The following is an 18,221-nucleotide window of genomic DNA, read 5'->3' on the forward strand; positions in this document are numbered from 1 at the left end:
CAAATGTTTATATGTGCGCTCGCTCGCTATTTACTTACTGTTTCTTTACTCCTCTTCAGTTGTGTCAGTTGCCGGCCTACTGTTTCAGTGTATGGGACTTCACATTCCTTTGTTCACAGGCCATCAAATAGCTAGGTTATAGGTGAGTACATCGCTGTGCAATGTCTCTTAACTCAAACCGATCATCCCAGTCATATGTGTGGTACCAATTTAGGCTCAGAGCGAGCTGGCGCCAGACCTGACAGATTGGTATTAGCGAGGGACAGTCAGCAAAATGCAGTATGTCATTTAACTTCATTTGCGTGTCAGCGAGGTGGGTCTTTTCCATTTGCAGGATTATGCTATTGAAGGCGCGATTTAGATCAGGCTGATCTTTAACGATTCGGGTCCTGTCAAACTGTTCTGCCTCATCATCAATCTCCACGGTTTTCCCAATCTGTGGAAAATCTATTCCATCTTCCATATCTCTTTCGGGACCGGTTCTGCGAGCGCCATTGTTTCTGTTGGTTTGTTTCAATGTCTTGTACTCATTTGTAACCTCGTGCCTTCGTTCTAACATCTGCCCGAAGGCATTCATTGACGCGCTGGTCATCTCGATGTGTCAGTCTGTCAAGACATCCAGACAAATATGACAGGCTCCCGTCTCCCTGTCCATTCCACCTTTCGTTCAAAGACAAATGGAGTCCTCAGGTATGTGTCTCATTTCCAAGTGAGATCCCTAAGTTAATGTGCGCTGCCGTTGCGTTTACCAGAATCGGCCAACGCTGTGTCCACGCCTGTTGGCATTTGACAAGAAGCGCATTTATCCTATCGTCTGAGCTGCATCTGAGCTGCAAACTTTGGGACACTCAAAAATCGAGCCGAGCTGATACAGCTATCGATGCGCTTTTCTCAACTTAGAATCTATACAGGCCATCTCTTACACACTGTATGGTGCTGAGGCTGAGTGGAGTGTTGGTCATAATCTCTTCCGGCGGGTATTTATAGCACTTCTCCATGATATAGAGCTCATAGACAGGGTGTTTCGTCTAGAAACTGTGATAACAGCCAGAACCTTTTTCATGCCATCTGCTGAATCGTCCCCCACTGCAGGGATTGCAAATGATGCACAATACACCAACGTCTGGGGGTTTCTCGCATACTTTCCTAATTTCCTTCCGCAACCTTGACATCCACTCATGGACAGTTCTTCGAAGGTTCATCATAACGTCCTCCAGCAGCTTCGTGAGTCGCAGTCTGTTTCTCCTAGTCTCATATACAAAAATTCACATTTATCACGAGTTCAATGCAGAGTTATGGGACTCAATTGTTATTGTAGCCCATAGACTCTTCTTGTCGAGTCTCCAGATCGACTATCGAAGAGCTCCTTGACGAGGACGCTCGTTGTGACACCCTGGTGCACCTGCGTCCAACATCATCTTCTGACATCTATGATACTGGAGCCGCTCATGTTAGCTCCTACTCTTCGCATTGCCTCAATTTCATACTCCGTTCGGTTACTCTTGTCCAGTGCCTTTTCCCTCCAGCTGTTTGTTCATGCCTCACAGCTCACATCATCCTTACACGCATCGTTTTCATGATGCTCTCGTTCTCACCGCTTTCACCATGGATATCGTGATTACATGCTGTATTGTACAGTGTACACGATGAAATACATATCTCGTCCCACCTTGTTTTCTCAGATTTTCGCCCACTTTGAACCTACTTGCTGCAACGGGAACTTGAACGACCAGATGACCGCAACGACGATGTCCTTCTGTTCAGCTTCTCAGTCCGCTATGAGGAAGCACCAATGTATACACTTCAACACGACCCACAGCGCACGCGCAGCTGCATCTCTGATGGAATCGGCATGCCTTGTCCGTCGTTACGTGCTCTCACTTAAGGCCAATAGCTGCACTTGCGTTCAGGAATCCATCGCTCATCAAGTTCATCACTCCATAAGTTCACCACTGGTAACCGGAACTCCTGGTAACACCAAACTCTCATCTGTACATCAACGCGTATTAATTGATTTTTGGGCTTACCAGACGGCCCATCTTCGAATCGCTGCTACCGTCAGTCATATATCACATTGACACCGGGAGACCTCACCTTGGCATATTTTCAACGCATCCAAAGAATATTTTGCTTACTTTACAGTTTCGTTCACGGAGACACAGTCATGGCTTCCACGTCGACGAAAGCAACCGCTACGAAATCGATTCTGACACATCAATGACATGTAGAGCGAATTCCTACTTTCCAGACGGGCAGCGAATGATCAGCGGATCTCGGGACAAGACCACTCGACAATGGGATCTGAAGGCAGGCAAGGAGATTAAGGAAGCGCGGGGCGTTTGCGAGGAGAAGGTGTTGGCAGTGGTAGTATCAAGGGATGGTCGATGGGTTGTCACTGCTGGTGTGGCAACTTGAAACTGGTGGCTGGTCTGTCCGCGGACGTTGGTTGGGTGAGGGAAGTTCGATTCTCCACTGATTCGAAGAAGCTCGTGATGAAGTTAGATATGGGGGCCTGCCATGACGTCTGGGATATCCGATCACAGCAATTGGTTGTGAGGATAGAAAAACCCCTTGGACACACTGGTTGACTTGCAATGAAAGCGCAGAGATGAAGAGATACGATGACTGAAAGCTCTTTGTGATGTCGTTGACTATTTAGTGTGTGCGGCTCGAAGACAACTACACAAGAGAATTCGAGTCGATTCAAACAAAATGACAGTATCAAAGTCTGAAATCTGGGAGTTCAAACAATAGTAGTGTATACGTAACTGTACGACTGACGACAATATTAAAGGCCCAAGGAACGAGTATCAGGTAAACACGGGAGCGGGGAAACACTGGGGATAAAGAGCAGGTAGCAAAGTACTCGACCGATGGCGACGTCAAGCGACCGTAGAAAATGACAGGTAGATGAGGGTAGTTAAGAATTCAACAGAAATGAGATGAAATGAACGGAACATATATTCGATGGTGGCTGTTGGACGGCGCTATTGTTACATCTCCCTCTCCAGGGAGAACACTGTGATCTCCCTTGAATGAAGAACCAGTGTCGATGCGAGTGCTGTCCGGCGAGAACGAGAACGAGTTAACTGAATCAGTATGCCCTCGCAAGGGCATACCGACTAGCGTCCCCGTCGCTGCATCCCACAACCGAACAGTGATATCCCAAGAACCAGTGACGATCGCTGCATCGCGATCCACTTGAGCTAGAATATTCTACACAAATAATTGCTGAGTAACGGTGGGAGATAGGGAGAGAGGAACAGAAAACATACTTTAGCTGCAGAAGACAACACGCCCAGTACCATCTTTGCATATGGATGTACCTGTGGAACTAGATTAGTTCGGTCCCGATCGAGAGGAGGGCCTGCATACATTCGCAATCTCTCCAACAACAGCGTCGAATATCCTGAGAGGTTTGCTTGCACAAGCTGTTGTTTCGGTGTCTTGAGTCGAATTCCTCAATGAATTGTCCTTGCCCTTGCCTTTGCGCATTGTGAAGCGAAGTAAGACGATTAGAAGGGTCCTAGCTACATCTCTTATATAAAAATAACAGGCCACGAGGCAAATATTTGTTGCACTGTTGAGATACCAGATTCGGCACATCAGTGAAAGAATCTTATCGTCCAATAATCGTCCGTCGACTCGTAGTACTCCAAGGGTCCTGATCGGGATCGAAGGACCAAGATCGGTCCTATGCAAAGCAGAATACCTCATCGGTCGACAGGCCCTGAGTGTTATCCAAGGTATATACCGGTAGTTAGTTGCTGTTCGAATAAACCGAATACAAGTCAAGCGACGTGTACTAGATAAAACAAATGCAAAATCAGAGCAACGTGTGAGTCGTTAACTTCGTGGTACCAATTAGAACATAAGAAACCTTACACTATGCACGGCCATCACCGGGAATACAAAGGAACGTGCGCAGAGATGAAACCTCATGGCATCCAGAAGTCTCGAGGGTTCTCTAAGTAGTAAGAACGCCTGCGGAAGAAGAGCGAAGTTGAAGAACCAATCGATTTAAGCTGCGGAGAATCAGTGATTAACGCTCACGATAAGAAACCCTATAATATGAGATCGATAACGGGAACAGCATTACCAGTGAAAACGGGCGTCGCTTCAAAATACGCCTCGATAGTCATCCGATGGGTGCAGATGGATAGTGAAGCTTTCATGTGTCTCACTAGGTCCAATTGCAATCACAGAAATTGGACGCGAGGATACTTGGTAGCCATTAGTCGTTCTGAACAAATAAGGACAAACAAATGTCTCGAGGCTGTCAACTACTCGGCGCTCGTTCAGAATCTCATCGATCTCGATCATCACCCGACTCGTGCGCATATTTACATATGCAACACTCCACCTGAGGCCAGGGTACGCATTCCCCGACGCATCTCACCTTTTATTCATTACACATCACCACGACCCCCAGCAACACATGTTCATTCACCTCTGACAACTTCTTCGCTTCTCGCCTCGCTCGAACGCAGTACGCCCTGTTTGGAGCGATCAACCTCGTGATCTATGCTTGGAGGTGCCGGCCCTGGCATGCTTGCTCGCGAGTATCAACAGCTTATAAGCTCCATTATCGATCTCTTAATTCTCACTCTTCTCCTCCCCGTCCTCGTCGCACCCACCGAACGAGAGATTTGCATCATCAATTGATGTCGTGAACCCTTTCTATGCCGCCGCCGCCGCATCCTCTTACTCCACAACGTCACTGTAAATTGCTCCCAAACCACGACGCGTCAAGTTTCGTAGGCATCAAAACTCCTATATCCTCTCCTCCAACTACGCTCCCTCCCACATTAAGACGCCTTTGGAGCAGGAATGAAGACATCGTTACGCCGAGCCGTCCCATTTTTGCATAGGAGAGGATGAAGTAGGCCATGGGAACTCTCGATGTGCACCACCCAATAACTGCGATTTGCGACCAAGGACTCTGGGCCTATGTGTTGACTCAGACGCGCGTAATAGCTGTCCTCCCAACAGCTTCGTGAGTCGCAGTTTGTTGCTCCTATTCTTGCAGGGATTCACATTGTCACACATTTATCGCAGAGTTATGGAACCCAATTGTAGTCCTTAAACCCTTGTCGAGTCTACAGAAATTGACTATCGAAGACCTCCTTCACGAGGACGCCTATTGTGACACCCTGGTACACCTGCGTCCAATGTTACCCTCAATTCAATGTCATTATCGTGCCGCAATTTCTCATGTTAGTTCCTACTCTTCCTATCGCCTCAATTTCATCTCTCGTTCGCTTGCTTTTGCCTAGTGCCTTTTCTCCTCCAGCTTTTTTCATACATTACAGCTTACAACATTCTTACACGCATCATTTGTATGGTGCTCATGTGCTCACTGCCTTCATTGTAGATATCGCAATTACACGTTGTACTGTACAGTGTACACAATGAATTGTAATCTACATATCTCGTCCCTCTCAGTTCTCTCATTTTTGGCCTACTCAATGCGCTAGGTGCAACGGCAACATGAAGGACCACAGAACAACCACAACAGCGATGTCCTTCTGTTCAGCTTCTCGGTTCGCCATGAGGAAGCACCAACGCTACACTTCAACACAATCCACGGTGTACGCACATCCGCATCTGATGGAACCAGCATGCCTTGCCCGTCGTCACGTGCTCTCACAGACCAGCACGAACACCATGTACACGAGTGCCATAGTCATTTGTTTGGACAACCCTAAGCTCGAACTAGATGCTGGGCATAGAATAGAATACAAAGTATAATCCACTGTACAGTCGGTCACATCTAAATTGAATCTAAAATCTGCATGATGGATCTATCGCAGTGGTCATCGTCGGTACTAAGGTCTGCAATTATTGGATTTAGTAAGTACGAGGAACAGAGAGGACTTTGAAGAGACTCACTCCTCTCGGCACTTTTGCCAGTGTTGTCCATGCGCCATGCGGCTCAGATCAAGCTCAGGACCTCCTCTTGGAATCACTAATGCAGTTCCAGGGCTGCAAAGTAGGTGTCGAGAGGCGGGTGGTACCCAGAATAACAGCCGATGGTTGGGCCCTACCACCCATCCACTGTCAACATTCAGGGAAAAGGGGGTCGAACTGCGGTCGTCATGGGATGCGCCCTCCATTAACTCAGAAGTGTTGCGCAGCGCATGGATAGAGTTGGACGAGAAGCAAATGAAGTGATTGTTCGAAGCGTTCAATGTCATGGGAGTGGTGGACTCGATGGGATGCATGATGTGATGTTCAGCTGATAATGCTGAAGGAGCGCACTGTTGCAACGGATGCCTAATCACGGCATCCCAGAGCCGAACGGTCTTATCAAAAGAACCAGTGGCGATGCGAGTGCCGTCCGGTGAGAACGAGACCGACCTAACTAAACCGGTGTGCCCCCGCAAGGGCTCACCGACTGGCTCCCCCGTCCCTGCATCCCACAACCGAACGGTCTTATCCGAAGAACCAGTGACAATGCGAGTGCCGTCCGGCGAGAACGAGACCGACCAAACTATATCAGTGTGCCCCCGCAAGGGCTCACCGACTGGCTTCCCCGTCACTGCATCCCACAGCCGAACGGTCTTATCACTTGAACAAGTGACGATGCGAGTGCCGTCCGGCGAGAACGAGACCGACCAAACTTCTTCAGTGTGCCCCCGTAAGGGCTCACCGACTGGCTTCCCCGTCACGGCATCCCAGAGCCGAACAGTCTTATCCCTTGAACAAGTGACGATGCGAGTTCCGTCCGGCGAGAACGAGGCTGATTGAACTGCATCAGTGTGCCCCCGCAAGGGCTCACCGACTGGCTTCCCTGTCCCTGCATCCCAGAACCGAACGGTCATATCCATCGAACCAGTGGCGATGCGAGTCCCGTCCGGCGAGAATGAGACCGACGTAACTGAAATCAGTGTGCCCCCGCAAGGGCTCACCGACTGGCTCCCCCGTCCATGCATCCCAGAGCCGAACAGTCTTATCAAAAGAACCAGTGGCGATGCGAGTGCCGTCCGGCGAGAATGAAACCGCGTAAACTGGATTAGTGTGCCCGCGCAACGGCTCACCGACTGGCTCCCCCGTCCGTGCATCCCACAGCCGAACAGTCTTATCCTCCCAACCAGTGACGATGCGAGTGCCGTCCGGCGAGAACGAGACCGACCAAACTACACCAGTGTGCCCCCCCAAGGCCTCATCGACTGACTTCCCCATCGCTGCATCCCAGAGCCGAACAGTCTTATCACCTTGAACCAGTGGCGATGCGAGTGCCGTCCGGCGAGAACGAGACCGAGTAAACTGTATCAGTGTGCCCCAGCAAGGGCTCACCGACCGGCTCCCCCGTCACTGCATGCCACAGCCGAACAGTCTTATCTCTTGAACAAGTGGCGATGCGAGTGCCGTCCGGCGAGAACGAGGCCGAGTAAACTGCATCAGTGTGCCCCCGCAAGGGTTCACCGACTGGCTCCCCCATCCCTGCATCCCACAGCCGAACAGTCTTATCCTTCGAAGTAGAGACGATGCGAGTGCCATCCGGCGAGAACGAGACCGAGTAAACTACATCAGTGTGCCCCCGCAAGGGCTCACCGACTGGCTTCCCCGTCACTGCATCCCACAGCCGAACTGTCTTATCCGAAGAACCAGTGACGATGCGAGTGCCGGCCGGCGAGAATGAGACCGAGCTAACCCAATCAGTGTGACCCCGCAAGGGCTCACCAACTGGCTTCCCCGTCACTGCGTCCCACAGCCGAACAGTCTTATCACCTGAACCAGTGACGATGCGAGTGCCGTCCGGCGAAAACGAGACCGAGTTAACCCAATCAGTGTGACCCCCCAAGGGCTCACCGACTGGCTTCCCCATCGCTGCATCCCAGAGCCGAACAGTCTTATCTATTGAACCAGTAGCGATGCGAGTACCGTCCGGCGAGAACGAGACCGAGGTAACACGACCAGTGTGCCCCTGCAAGGGCTCACCGACTGGCTCCCCCGTCCCTGCATCCCACAGCCGAACGGTCTTATCATCCGAACCAGTGACGATGCGAGTGCCGTCCGGCGAGAACGAGACCGATGCAACCCAAGCAGTGTGCCCACTGAGCACAGTCTGAACAGCTGGCCAATTTATATCACGTCCAGATGCCACACGAAGAATATTCTGAAATCGTGCAGAAAGCTTTCTGCGATAGTGGAGAGTTGGCTAGGCAAGAATGGGAGTGCTGATACATACAAATGGGGTGTGCTGTGTAGAATGATGCCGCCGAAGACTTGAATGAACCTCTGTACGTCCATCGCAGTCGACGAGACATCTTTGAATTCGGAATCGCCCTGTAATTGCGCATGAGCGCCTTTATCTGACACTCAGTAGCAATGTGCTTCACCTTGAGCCACTGGGCAATAGGCGGAAGGGCACGAACTGCACCGCTGAGCGCATTGGTAAGGGCGAGTAACTCAAGCCAGAAAAACACCCGCTCGTGGTCGAACAACAATTTCACTTCTTTCGCGAGCTCCTTGTCGAAGGCCGTGGCTCGTACGTGCGACGTCCAAAATCGAGATGAGTATGACAGATGTGGGGAGATGGATTTTTGAATTCGTTCTTGTAGCCCGGGATCTTCGCTATTAGGCAGATACGACGACTTGAAATCACAGATATTGAATCGAAGACCGTCTTTCATCACTCGAAGTGATGCGAATGCAAGGTCGCGTTGCACCTCAGACACGTCAATGAAAAACTCTCCACTGGATGGTTTGTCCGTCAGGAAATCGCGGAAGGATGCATGAAGGGGTCGGATTGGAAAATCTGGGCTGGTGGTGCCGCTAAGGAGGGAACCCATGCAGTTTGTCATGAGCTTCACGTCGAAATGGTCCTCTTGCTTTGGAAAATGGCGCCTCATGGTGTTCAGGGAAGCTAAAGGAAGTGGTTCGGCTGTGCCTAGTATTTGTCCCATTACTGAGCGAAATCTCGCTAACGCAGTCAAACGCTGTTCCTGCGAATGCAGAGATGTATCCCCGAGCATGATATCGTTAAAATGAGGCGATACATGTTGTGCAACAGCGGGCTTCTCTTAGCAGGATCGAGTGCCACCACAGCCTCGTAGCACTCCATTGGAGATAGCCCAGCATGGGACTCTTTGACGTATCTGCAGGCGAGACGCGCCCACTCGAATAGTCCATCAGCTTTCTTAGCGAGGACTGCAAACTCTCTGTCCTGAAAACCTAGCCCTTCCAGCTCCTCGGATACGTAAGCATGGATGTCGCGCTCCGCGGATGCTGGTGGAATATCATCCATCGACATCTGTTGAATATGCTGAACATCACCAAACTCGTGTTTGATGTCATCAAGCGGGCGAGAGGTGACGATGAAGCGGAAGTTGTTTGGGAGGTCTGTAATTTTGGGAACGGCGGGCTTTCGATGTTTGCCAGCTAGAATGCGGAGGAGGTCTTTCCGTGTCCTCTACTCCACCGCTCTCGTCCAGTGCATCGATTACGATTACGATGGGTTCCTCAGTTGACCTAGATGACTTCCCCAGTGGTTCGACAAGAAACTTCTGCCACTGCTGGGTGATATCCGCCGTCTTCTTGAGTGAACTTGCGGCCTGAACTGCATCTGCTAATGCTCGCCTCATCTCGGGATCACGGTCAGCCAGGTCGCGCGCGATCGTGGAAAAGATCTTTTCATGGCGACGATCTGCTTCTCGCTGGCGGTCGAAAGCGAAACACGAACCAAGCCCTCCCACATCGTTGAACCACTTGGTAATGGTGTGGGCGAGGGCCGATTTGCCCTTGCCTGCAGGACCAGATAGCCACAGCACGCGTGGAACGTTGTCCGCAGTGCTGCTGACCCATTCCGTGATCTGGGAAAGGATTTCCGTGCGCGTCCCTGGAAGGCATTGTTTCCTGGTATCAAGTCCCGCGCCATCTGCATAAGTCATATCACTGAGATCTAGTATTTCTCCTGAAAAGGTATGAGTATATGTCAAACCACAAGCACGTCCGAACCCTTACCCGTACGGTGGATGTGTATGGCTACGTCGCGAGTGACTTGGTCCCGAAAGTTTTGCATGAGCATATCCAACACGTTACTGTACTGTTGAATCGCATCATTCGTTTCCGAAATGATGTTCTTTCCGAGTCTCTTCCCTGTGATAAGAGTACAAGCTTGAGACGGTGCAGAGCGCAACAGCTTGTTAAGACTCACAAAAGTTCTTGGTTTCCGAATAATTTTTGATGAATTGAGCGCATTCAAGGGTCTGCTGAGAGATCTGTCCAAGGATAACGCGCATCGACAAGATTTGGCCAAGCATCTGATCTTGCGTCATAAAGCCGTAAACTTGACACAACTTCTCAAGAAGTTTGAGTACCGCTGCGTCGCGATCTGCTTGAGCTAGAATAATCTGCACAAATGATTGCTGAGTGGTGGGAGATAGGAAGAGAAAAATAAAATATACTTTGGCTGCATAAGACAACACGCCCAGTGCCATTTTTGCATATGGATGTAGCTGTGGAACTAGATTAGTTCGGTTCCGATCGAGAGGAGGGTCCATACATCCGCAATCTTCCCGACAACATCGTCAAATATCCTGAGAGGTTTGAGAGATGTGTCATAGAAGCCGTCAGCAGCATCGAGATCCGCTGGTGCGTCTTGGCCAGCAGACGCCACAGTTATCGCAGGTCCCGACAGTGGATGCATGCGTTTCGCAGCCTGTTGTGCATCTCGAAGTGCCGATTGGGTATCAGCTTCCACTTCCACACCAGACGGAGCAGCCTGAACCTGCGCAATGACCAAAATTTAGAGAGAGCACAGAGACTGAAGGATGAGTATGAGAACCTGCGTACCTGGAGATTCGGGGTCGATGAAGCACGTTGATTATAAACATCCGGGGGAACAGGGCTGCGGCTGGGGGAATCCTTCGAGCGCTTATGACAATCTCAGTCGTATTCCAGGACACTCATTACGCATGTTCGTGGACTCACCGAGATCCTGGCCTTGACACCGCCCTTAACCTTCTCCAGAAACCGACAGACTCTGCCACGAGGTCGGTGCTAGATGAAGGATACGTCAATGTCAGCGTTTGGAGTGGAGTGGACTAGGTGATCGTCATAAGCCACGTACCGAGCCTCCACGAGGTGCTTCGCTAGATGCACGGATTTCTCGAGTCGAATCCCTTGATGAGTTGCCTCTCCTCATTGTGAATAGTAGTTAACGATCAGAATCAGTATGTAGCAAAGTAGTGAGATGAGGAAAGGTCATCCTGCCTCATTTATATAAAAACAGGGCATCATTAGTACAGGCCTCGAGCAAACCTCGAGGCTATATTTGTTACACTGCTGACTGCAAGCGCTAAGCAATACCGATCGGCAGAGTCGAATAAAGAATCTAATCGTCCAATAATCGTCCATCGACCTTTCACTCTCGTACTCCAAGAATTCTGATCTGTATTGAAGGACCGAGATTGATCCTCAGATAAAGCAGACACCTCATTGGTCAGGCCCTGAGGGTTATCCAAGGTTTATACCGGTAGTTAGTTGCTGTTCAGACGAACCGAACATAAGTTAAGTTAAGGCAACGTGTAGATGAAACAGACGCAAAACCAGAGCAACGTTTGAGTCATTGACCTCATGGTACCAATTAGAACATAAAAAAACCTTACACTATGCACAGCCATCACCGGGAATATAATGGAATGTGCGCAGAGATGAAACTCTGCATGCAATATCCAGAAGCCTCGAGGGTTCTCTGAGAACGCCTGCGGAAGAAGAGCGATCTCCATTCAAGAGAACCAAACGATGTAAGCTGTGGAGCATCCATGATTAACGCTCACGATAAGAACTCTATAACATGCTGGCCTGTACCTGATTGATAACGGGAACAGCGTTACCAGTGAAAACGGGGCATCACTTCAAAATACTCCTTGCAGTAGGGTTCTACGCCTCGTTATCCGATGGGTGGAGAGAAGTGGCCCTCAATAGATGGTGAAGCGTTGACATAATACTGATGGCTTCATCTTCACAAACGTGTTTCAGAATCCGGGCTAAGCCAGCATTTCATACTATGACAATATGCTTCTCGTCCGCGTTAGTAACATTTTCTCGGAATCCAAGTCAGCTGCAACTAGCGCGGGAGTGGCCTTCCTCTTGCTGGCCTTTGGAACAACAGGTTTTGAAGCTGAATATGATGTCAGCCGCTTGTGTTTTGTCATGGTAGTAAACAATAAGTGTGTCACGTTGCGCGTGTTTCAGAGTCCGACTTAGTGCTCACCGCGAGTAGCTATATGTAGCTAGCGGTGCATGCATGCATGATCCTGCTGTTTTGCTCAGCAGTTGATCGGAAGATAAGAGTCCCACATCATTTACTTATATGAAATAATTATTTAACACCTCGAGGCGTCGCACTGCTGAATAGTCGAATGCTAATCGTCCAATAATTATCCTCGTACTATAGCCTCCAAGCCTTGGTTCTGATCAGTACCAAGATCAGAGCATATAGTTTCGATCGACATCGGTCGCCTGCAGGATCCTGCCGCTCATTAGCATCTAATTCTCACTCCCATCGTCAACCCTTTCTACGCCGCCGTCGCACCCTGTAACTCCCAAACATCATCTCCACTTTTCCATCATGCTCCCTTCAAATGTCTATTTTCGCCCGTCATTTCCGGTATGGAGTCCTCGACCCACTTCCATCAGTCGGCCAGGTACCCAAGACAGTCGACTCCACCATCTGCATCGTCAGCGACAAGGTGCAAAATTCCAACATCGATGCCTTATCTGTGCATCCTGGGCTCTCTAGATCAGATACCATTGCACCACTATTAAACGCAGTTCGAGGACGGGATCAATACACGTTTGGCATCATTCTTTATTTGACTCCAATACCTAGATACTGACAATTTCTCAGGTATACGTTCCCCTAGCCCCACCTCCACCTTCTCACACAATCCACGATATCTGCTATGCACTTAGTGCTGCACGTCCTCTTTTTCTCAACGGCATTCAAGAGCAATGCTTGCCAAGGCACCGATGCTCTAGAAGAAGTGCTCAAGGCAGCTGCACTTTACTGCGAGTGTGTTATTGTTAATCTACGGATACCGATTCCTGCGACGGCTGACGCGCAGATAGGTGAGTTAGTTTGCTTGGTTGGTAACGATGTCAATGATGGATACACGCAGGCCACGGACTTGGTGTGTACGACGAGTTCGCAACACATGGGACGAAGAACTTGTCGAGCTATGGAGGGCGAACAACACAGAACTTGCAAGGAAATCATAGAACACGACAAGCTGCAAGCGTGCTACAACAGCATCGGTTCCTTCCTTCCGCGATACGCAATACACTCTCCCTCAACCACCTAGCATTAACCGAATTCCTCGACAGCCTCAACACCTTCCAAACTCTCCAAGCACGCATCCAGTGCCTCTCCAGGCCTCCCACTCCTAAACTCGAGCCGCTCATTCTGGTTCTACCCACCTCCCTCATCGCCGCTCACGTTTCCGAGCACCTGACGCATACTTTGTCGTTGTTGGCTTGGTACTACTGGGAGGTCGTTTGTGAGGAGGGTTTTGCGTGGTGCAAGTGCTGATGGGCGCGATGTTAGAGTGTTATGCTGGAAGCGAGATGCGTGTTGTGGGGCGACTTGGAGGTAAATATCATATAGACTGTTTCATAAAGCGGCGCACTAGGTATATCTCACTGCCTCTATATCATGGATACACCTCGCTCAAGCGTGATTATGGACAAGCCGTAGCTTGAAAGTTTATTAAATTGAGGTTGGCGCATCTCGAGGGGCTACAGAGCGTCGCAGAACAAGAAGACATTCTTGCAGAATCTCAGTAACAGGAGGTAGATTCGGTAGATGTGTTTTATAACTCGGACATGTTCGAGAAGGCGAAGACAAAGGTTCGAATATATAAAGCAGGCCATCCCCTCGATGCTGAGCACTATGAGGTACACGAAGCAAAAGGCTATTGAGGTACGCTTTTTGGGAGAGGGAAATCGTGCTTTTTTAGAGGGTGGCGAGGGCGGAGGGGCGCGTCAAGGCGTTGTGGAGTGGGATTTTGGGCATTTCGGTGGATTTGATACCTTGGGTTGGCCATTTGCCGCGTGTGGTGTCTGGAAGGAGTGAGCCGCCATTGAGTTCGGTTGTGAAAAGTGAGAAAGAGGAGGGAGGCGAACGGGTGCATGTGGGTACTGCACCGGGGAAATAGTTCTAGACTCCAGCACCTCCAGGTGCACAAGAGTACGCTGTGGGGCTGAATTGTATGCTGTGTGCTATCTCCAGTATTCAAGCCATCCGGCGGATCTCGGGACAAGACCACTCGGCAATGGGATCTGAAGGCGGGTAAGGAGATCAAGGAAGCACGGGGTGTTTGTGAGGAGAAGGTGTTGGCAGTGGCGGTATCAAGGGATGGTCGATGGGTTGTCGCTGCTGGTGTGGTAACTTGAAACTGGTGGCTGGTCTGTCCGCGGACGTTGGTTGAGTGGGAAGTTCGATTCTCCACTGATTTGACGAAGCTCGCGGTGAAGTTAGATACGGGGGACTGCCTTGAGGTCTGCGACATTCGCTCACAGAAAGCGGTTGCGAGAATAGGAAAACCCCTTGGATACTTTGATTGACTTGCAATGAAAGCGCAAAGATGAAGAGAGATGAGGACTAAAAACTCTTTGTCACCTTGACTATTTAGTGTGAGGCTCTAAGACAACGACACAATAGAGATTTGAGGTCATTCAAACCCAATGACAGGATCAAAGTTCGGTGGTCCAAACAACAGTAGTACTAGTATAACTCCACGACCAACAATGGTATGTAAGGCCCAAAGAACAGCGAGTTTCAGGCAAGCATAGGAGCGGGAAATACTGAACAGGTAACAAAGTACTCGGCCGACGGCGACATCAAGCGACTGCAGAAATAACAGGTAGATGAAGGTAGTTAAGAACTCGACAAGAAATGTGATGAAACAGATATTGGACAAGGCCTGTTGGATAGCGCCGCCGTTATATCTCCCCCTCCAAGGAGAGCATTATCTCCCTTGAACGAACCAGTGACGATGCGAGTACCGTCCGGCGAGAACGAGACCGACCAAACTGAATGAGTGTGCCTCCGCAAGGGCTCACCGACTGGCTCCCCTGTCCCTGCATCCCACAGTCGAACAGTGTTATCCCAAGAACCAGTGACGATCGCTGCATCGCGATCCACTTGAGTTAGAATAGTCTGCACAAATGATTGCTGGGCAACGGTGGGAAATAGGGAGAGAGGAAAAGAAAACATACTTTGGCTGCAGAAGACAAGACGCCCAGTACCATCTTTGCATATGGATGTACCTGTGGGGTTCCAATCGAGAGGAGGGCCTGCATACATTCGCAATCTCTCCAATAACAGCGTCCAATACCCTGAGAGGTTTGCTTGTACAAGCTGTTGTTTCGGTGTCTTGAGCCGAATTTCTCAATGAATTCAAGTTGTCCTTGCCTTTGCCTTTGCGCATTGTGAAGCGAAGTAAGACGATTAGAAGGGTCCTACATCTTTTATACAAAGATAACAGGCCACGAGGCAAATATTTGGTGCACTGTTGATATCATATTCGGCAGATCAGTGGAATGAAGAAAGAACCTAATCGTCCAATAAACGTCCATCGACTTGTAGTACTCCTCGAAGGACGAAGATCGATCCTATGCAAAGCAGAATATGACATCGGTCGGGCCCTGGGCGCCTGGACCTGAGGCCTGAGTACTGAGTACTGAGTGTTATCCAAGGTATATGCCGGCTATTCGAATAAACCGAACACAAGTCAAGGCGACTGGCATGTACTAGATGAAACAAATGTACTGAATCAGAGCAACGTGTGAGTCATTGTAACTTCATGGTACCAATTAACCTTGTACTATGCACGCCCATCATCAACGAAGAGATAAAACCCCATGACATCCAGGGTTCTCTATATAAAGAACACCTGCGGAAGAAGAGCGACCAAGAGATAAAACAAGTCATGATGCATGACGCGTCATGACGTGGTGATTCTTCGTATTACCCGTCTCGCATTTTCTTTGTCGGAAGCCAAGTCAGCTTCAGCTAGCACAGGAGTGGCCTTCCTCTTGCTGGCCTTCGGAACAACAGAATTTGAAGCTGAGTTTGATGTTGGCCGCTTGCGTTTTCAAATTGGAACAAGTCGCGTCGCATGTATAAATTATTAGTCATTTGTTACAGAGTTCGACTTCAAGTTGATCTTTGCAGATCGGCCCCCCATCCTGGGCCTATAATACGTAGGTCACCAGGATCCTGCTAAAACGCATTTTGTCACACCCACTGAACGCGACTTACGCTTCGCCAACGTTGTCAACCCTTTCTACGCAGCCACCGCACCCTCTTAATTGCTCCCAAACCTCCAACTCCAAGCCACCTCCAACATCTCCGCCTTTCCTCCGAGAAGGCTAGCGCTCCCTTCAAATAGTCATTTTCACTCGCCACTTCCAGCATATCCTAGATGCACTCCCGTCAGTTGGACAGATACCCAAGACAGACAACTCTACCATCCACGTCGTGAGCAGAACATCATGCATATTCAGGCCCTGTGTGTTATCTAAGGTTTGTGCGTCAGGCCGCATGCCCAGCTACTTTTCTCATTCTGAGCACTAGACTGGATGCTACGAACCAACCTCGTTAGCATCTTAATTCACACTTTTCTCCTCGTCGCACCTACCGCTACCTCCAGTGTGTCATTTGGGCAGATACCAAAGACAGACTACTCCATGGATACTGACAATGCCTCAGGGATACAGTCCCCCAGCTCCTACACCTTTTCACACATCCGCTATGCAATCCATGTTGCACGTCCTTTTTCTCCCAGCGCCTTTCAAGAGCAATGCTAATGGTACGTGTTCTGCGCTTAGATATGTCTATCCTGACTCTGTCAATGCAGAATAAATCACCTTGCCCGACTTTTTCGTAACATCCGATGCCGCTACCATAGTTAGGGAGGCCGAAGTCATCCACCCAACAGCTAAGCTCCTTGTCATGGCCTCACAAGTTCAAGAGTCCGAGGTATGTCCTTCTCCATCTCATTTCTTATCTACTCGTTAACTCAATCCAGATGGGTGTTCTACTACAAACATGGTCATCATTCTGGCAGGAGAAATCAGAGAACCTTCTCATCATCAGCCTCCACCCTAGCAAAGTCTGAATCAACAAATTCGCATGCGCCAATGCCCTTGGTGAACTCAAAAAGTGAGTCACTCCCTCATCCTGTTTACGTTTTCTTATGAAGCGACGCAGATATATTGACATCTAGCCTACCGTCTCCTTTCACATAGGAACAGCCCTCGAACCCGTTTCACTCGCGTCGAGGAACAACAACTTGGAAGGGTATGCTCTCCTCCATCCAATTACCTACTACATCTACTAACTATCACTGAATCGCATAAAAGTCATCATCGCAGGCTCATCCACCAGTAACCTTGCCCTATACTACCTCAATCACTTCAACATCGCTGTTCCCAAAGTCCTCCCCAAATTTGACCTCCGCCGCGTAGCTTGTGTCTTCAACGCCACGCATCTCGCCCGCATTGGTCCACTCCAGAGGAAGCAGTCTACATCGACCTCTTTGAGACAACGAAGATCGGTGGAGACCGTGTCACTATCCTTCGTCAGCTCGCTCCCATGGGTATCAGGGACACAGAAAGATACATACGGCGACGATCGTGCTTATGGGAGCAACAGCCTACCATCTCGACCACCTCGAGTGCGCGATCGACAACGGCGTGAACGTGATCGAATCACTTATAAAAGATCCACGGCTAGTTCCTGGTGCAGGTGCGACGGAACTAGAGCTAGGCAAGCGTATGGAGTAAGCGGGATGAGGGAGCTGGTATAACATGCTGCGAAGCGGTATACCACAGCACTCGAAGTCATACCCCAAACGCTCCCTGAGAGGTGCTGAGCGTATTAATGAGGTTCACAGTCGGTTGTGGGTCAAGCACGAACAGGAGGGCGGCAAAGCCTGGGGTGTCGATATCAAGGTAAGTTCACCGATTCTACATCATCACTCTTTGATCGATCGATCACATACAAGGCTAAACAAGATGGCACTCTGCTAGCTACCGACTTCAAGATTCTCGACCCACTACCCTCAAAACGGTGGGCCATCAAGCTCGCAACGTAAGCCGCCGTATCCGTACTTAGCGTCGACAGCATCATTATGAGAAACCCGCAAGACGACCCAAAGTCCCTCAACAAGCAAGTAACTGGGATGAAGATTAGGTTGTGTTCCTCA

General features: G+C 49.7%; 4 protein-coding genes across 4 annotated transcripts; 2 read left to right on the top strand and 2 right to left on the bottom strand.

The window, feature by feature from the left end:
- Positions 1-2,784: 2,784 nt before the first annotated feature.
- DFJ58DRAFT_471519 (uncharacterized protein) lies at positions 2,785-3,868 on the bottom strand. The gene is made up of 3 exons (XM_041380541.1): positions 3,376-3,868; positions 3,276-3,326; positions 2,785-3,216 (listed from the first exon to the last, which is right to left on the bottom strand). The coding sequence occupies exons 1-3, from the start codon at positions 3,715-3,717 to the stop codon at positions 2,929-2,931; spliced, it is 681 nt and encodes a 226-aa protein (XP_041249410.1). The 5' UTR covers positions 3,718-3,868; the 3' UTR covers positions 2,785-2,928.
- Positions 3,869-12,593: 8,725 nt separating this feature from the next.
- On the top strand, positions 12,594-14,083 carry DFJ58DRAFT_722621 (uncharacterized protein; the record flags this gene model as incomplete). The annotated part of the gene is made up of 6 exons (XM_041384906.1): positions 12,594-12,782; positions 12,876-13,080; positions 13,131-13,504; positions 13,556-13,600; positions 13,798-13,857; positions 13,916-14,083. 6 exons carry the CDS (start codon positions 12,594-12,596, stop codon positions 14,081-14,083), a joined length of 1,041 nt encoding a protein of 346 aa, XP_041249411.1.
- A 620-nt stretch (positions 14,084-14,703) lies between these two features.
- Positions 14,704-15,664, bottom strand: DFJ58DRAFT_471664 (uncharacterized protein). The gene is made up of 3 exons (XM_041380542.1): positions 15,315-15,664; positions 15,229-15,279; positions 14,704-15,184 (listed from the first exon to the last, which is right to left on the bottom strand). Exons 1-3 carry the CDS (start codon positions 15,438-15,440, stop codon positions 14,888-14,890), a joined length of 474 nt encoding a protein of 157 aa, XP_041249412.1. The 5' UTR covers positions 15,441-15,664; the 3' UTR covers positions 14,704-14,887.
- A 1,050-nt stretch (positions 15,665-16,714) lies between these two features.
- Positions 16,715-18,208, top strand: DFJ58DRAFT_722623 (uncharacterized protein; the record flags this gene model as incomplete). Its single annotated transcript, XM_041384907.1, has 8 exons — positions 16,715-16,823; positions 16,923-16,993; positions 17,043-17,126; positions 17,263-17,314; positions 17,377-17,795; positions 17,848-17,967; positions 18,021-18,106; positions 18,163-18,208. The coding sequence occupies 8 exons, from the start codon at positions 16,715-16,717 to the stop codon at positions 18,206-18,208; spliced, it is 987 nt and encodes a 328-aa protein (XP_041249413.1).
- Between the last annotated feature and the right edge of the window lie 13 nt (positions 18,209-18,221).

The sequence above is a fragment of the Suillus subalutaceus genome (genome assembly GCF_016647625.1).
Source record: "Suillus subalutaceus strain FC151 chromosome Unknown DFJ58scaffold_8, whole genome shotgun sequence".
Taxonomy (NCBI): Eukaryota; Fungi; Basidiomycota; class Agaricomycetes; order Boletales; family Suillaceae; genus Suillus; species Suillus subalutaceus.

What these genes read in the sequence shown, in the direction of transcription:
- DFJ58DRAFT_471519 (XM_041380541.1), bottom strand. Translation starts at nt 3,717, where the DNA reads ATGAGGTATTCTGCTTTGCATAGGACCGATCTTGGTCCTTCGATCCCG. An exon ending in TTGTTGGAGAGATTGCGAAT is followed by an intron (nt 3,327 to 3,375) that starts GTATGCAGGCCC and finishes CTAGTTCCACAG; the next exon opens with GTACATCCATATGCAAAGAT. An exon ending in TGTTGTCTTCTGCAGCTAAA is followed by an intron (nt 3,217 to 3,275) that starts GTATGTTTTCTG and finishes TTATTTGTGTAG; the next exon opens with AATATTCTAGCTCAAGTGGA.
- DFJ58DRAFT_471664 (XM_041380542.1), bottom strand. Translation starts at nt 15,440, where the DNA reads ATGCGCAAAGGCAAAGGCAAGGACAACTTGAATTCATTGAGAAATTCG. An exon ending in TTATTGGAGAGATTGCGAAT is followed by an intron (nt 15,280 to 15,314) that starts GTATGCAGGCCC and finishes GGAACCCCACAG; the next exon opens with GTACATCCATATGCAAAGAT. An exon ending in TCTTGTCTTCTGCAGCCAAA is followed by an intron (nt 15,185 to 15,228) that starts GTATGTTTTCTT and finishes ACCGTTGCCCAG; the next exon opens with CAATCATTTGTGCAGACTAT.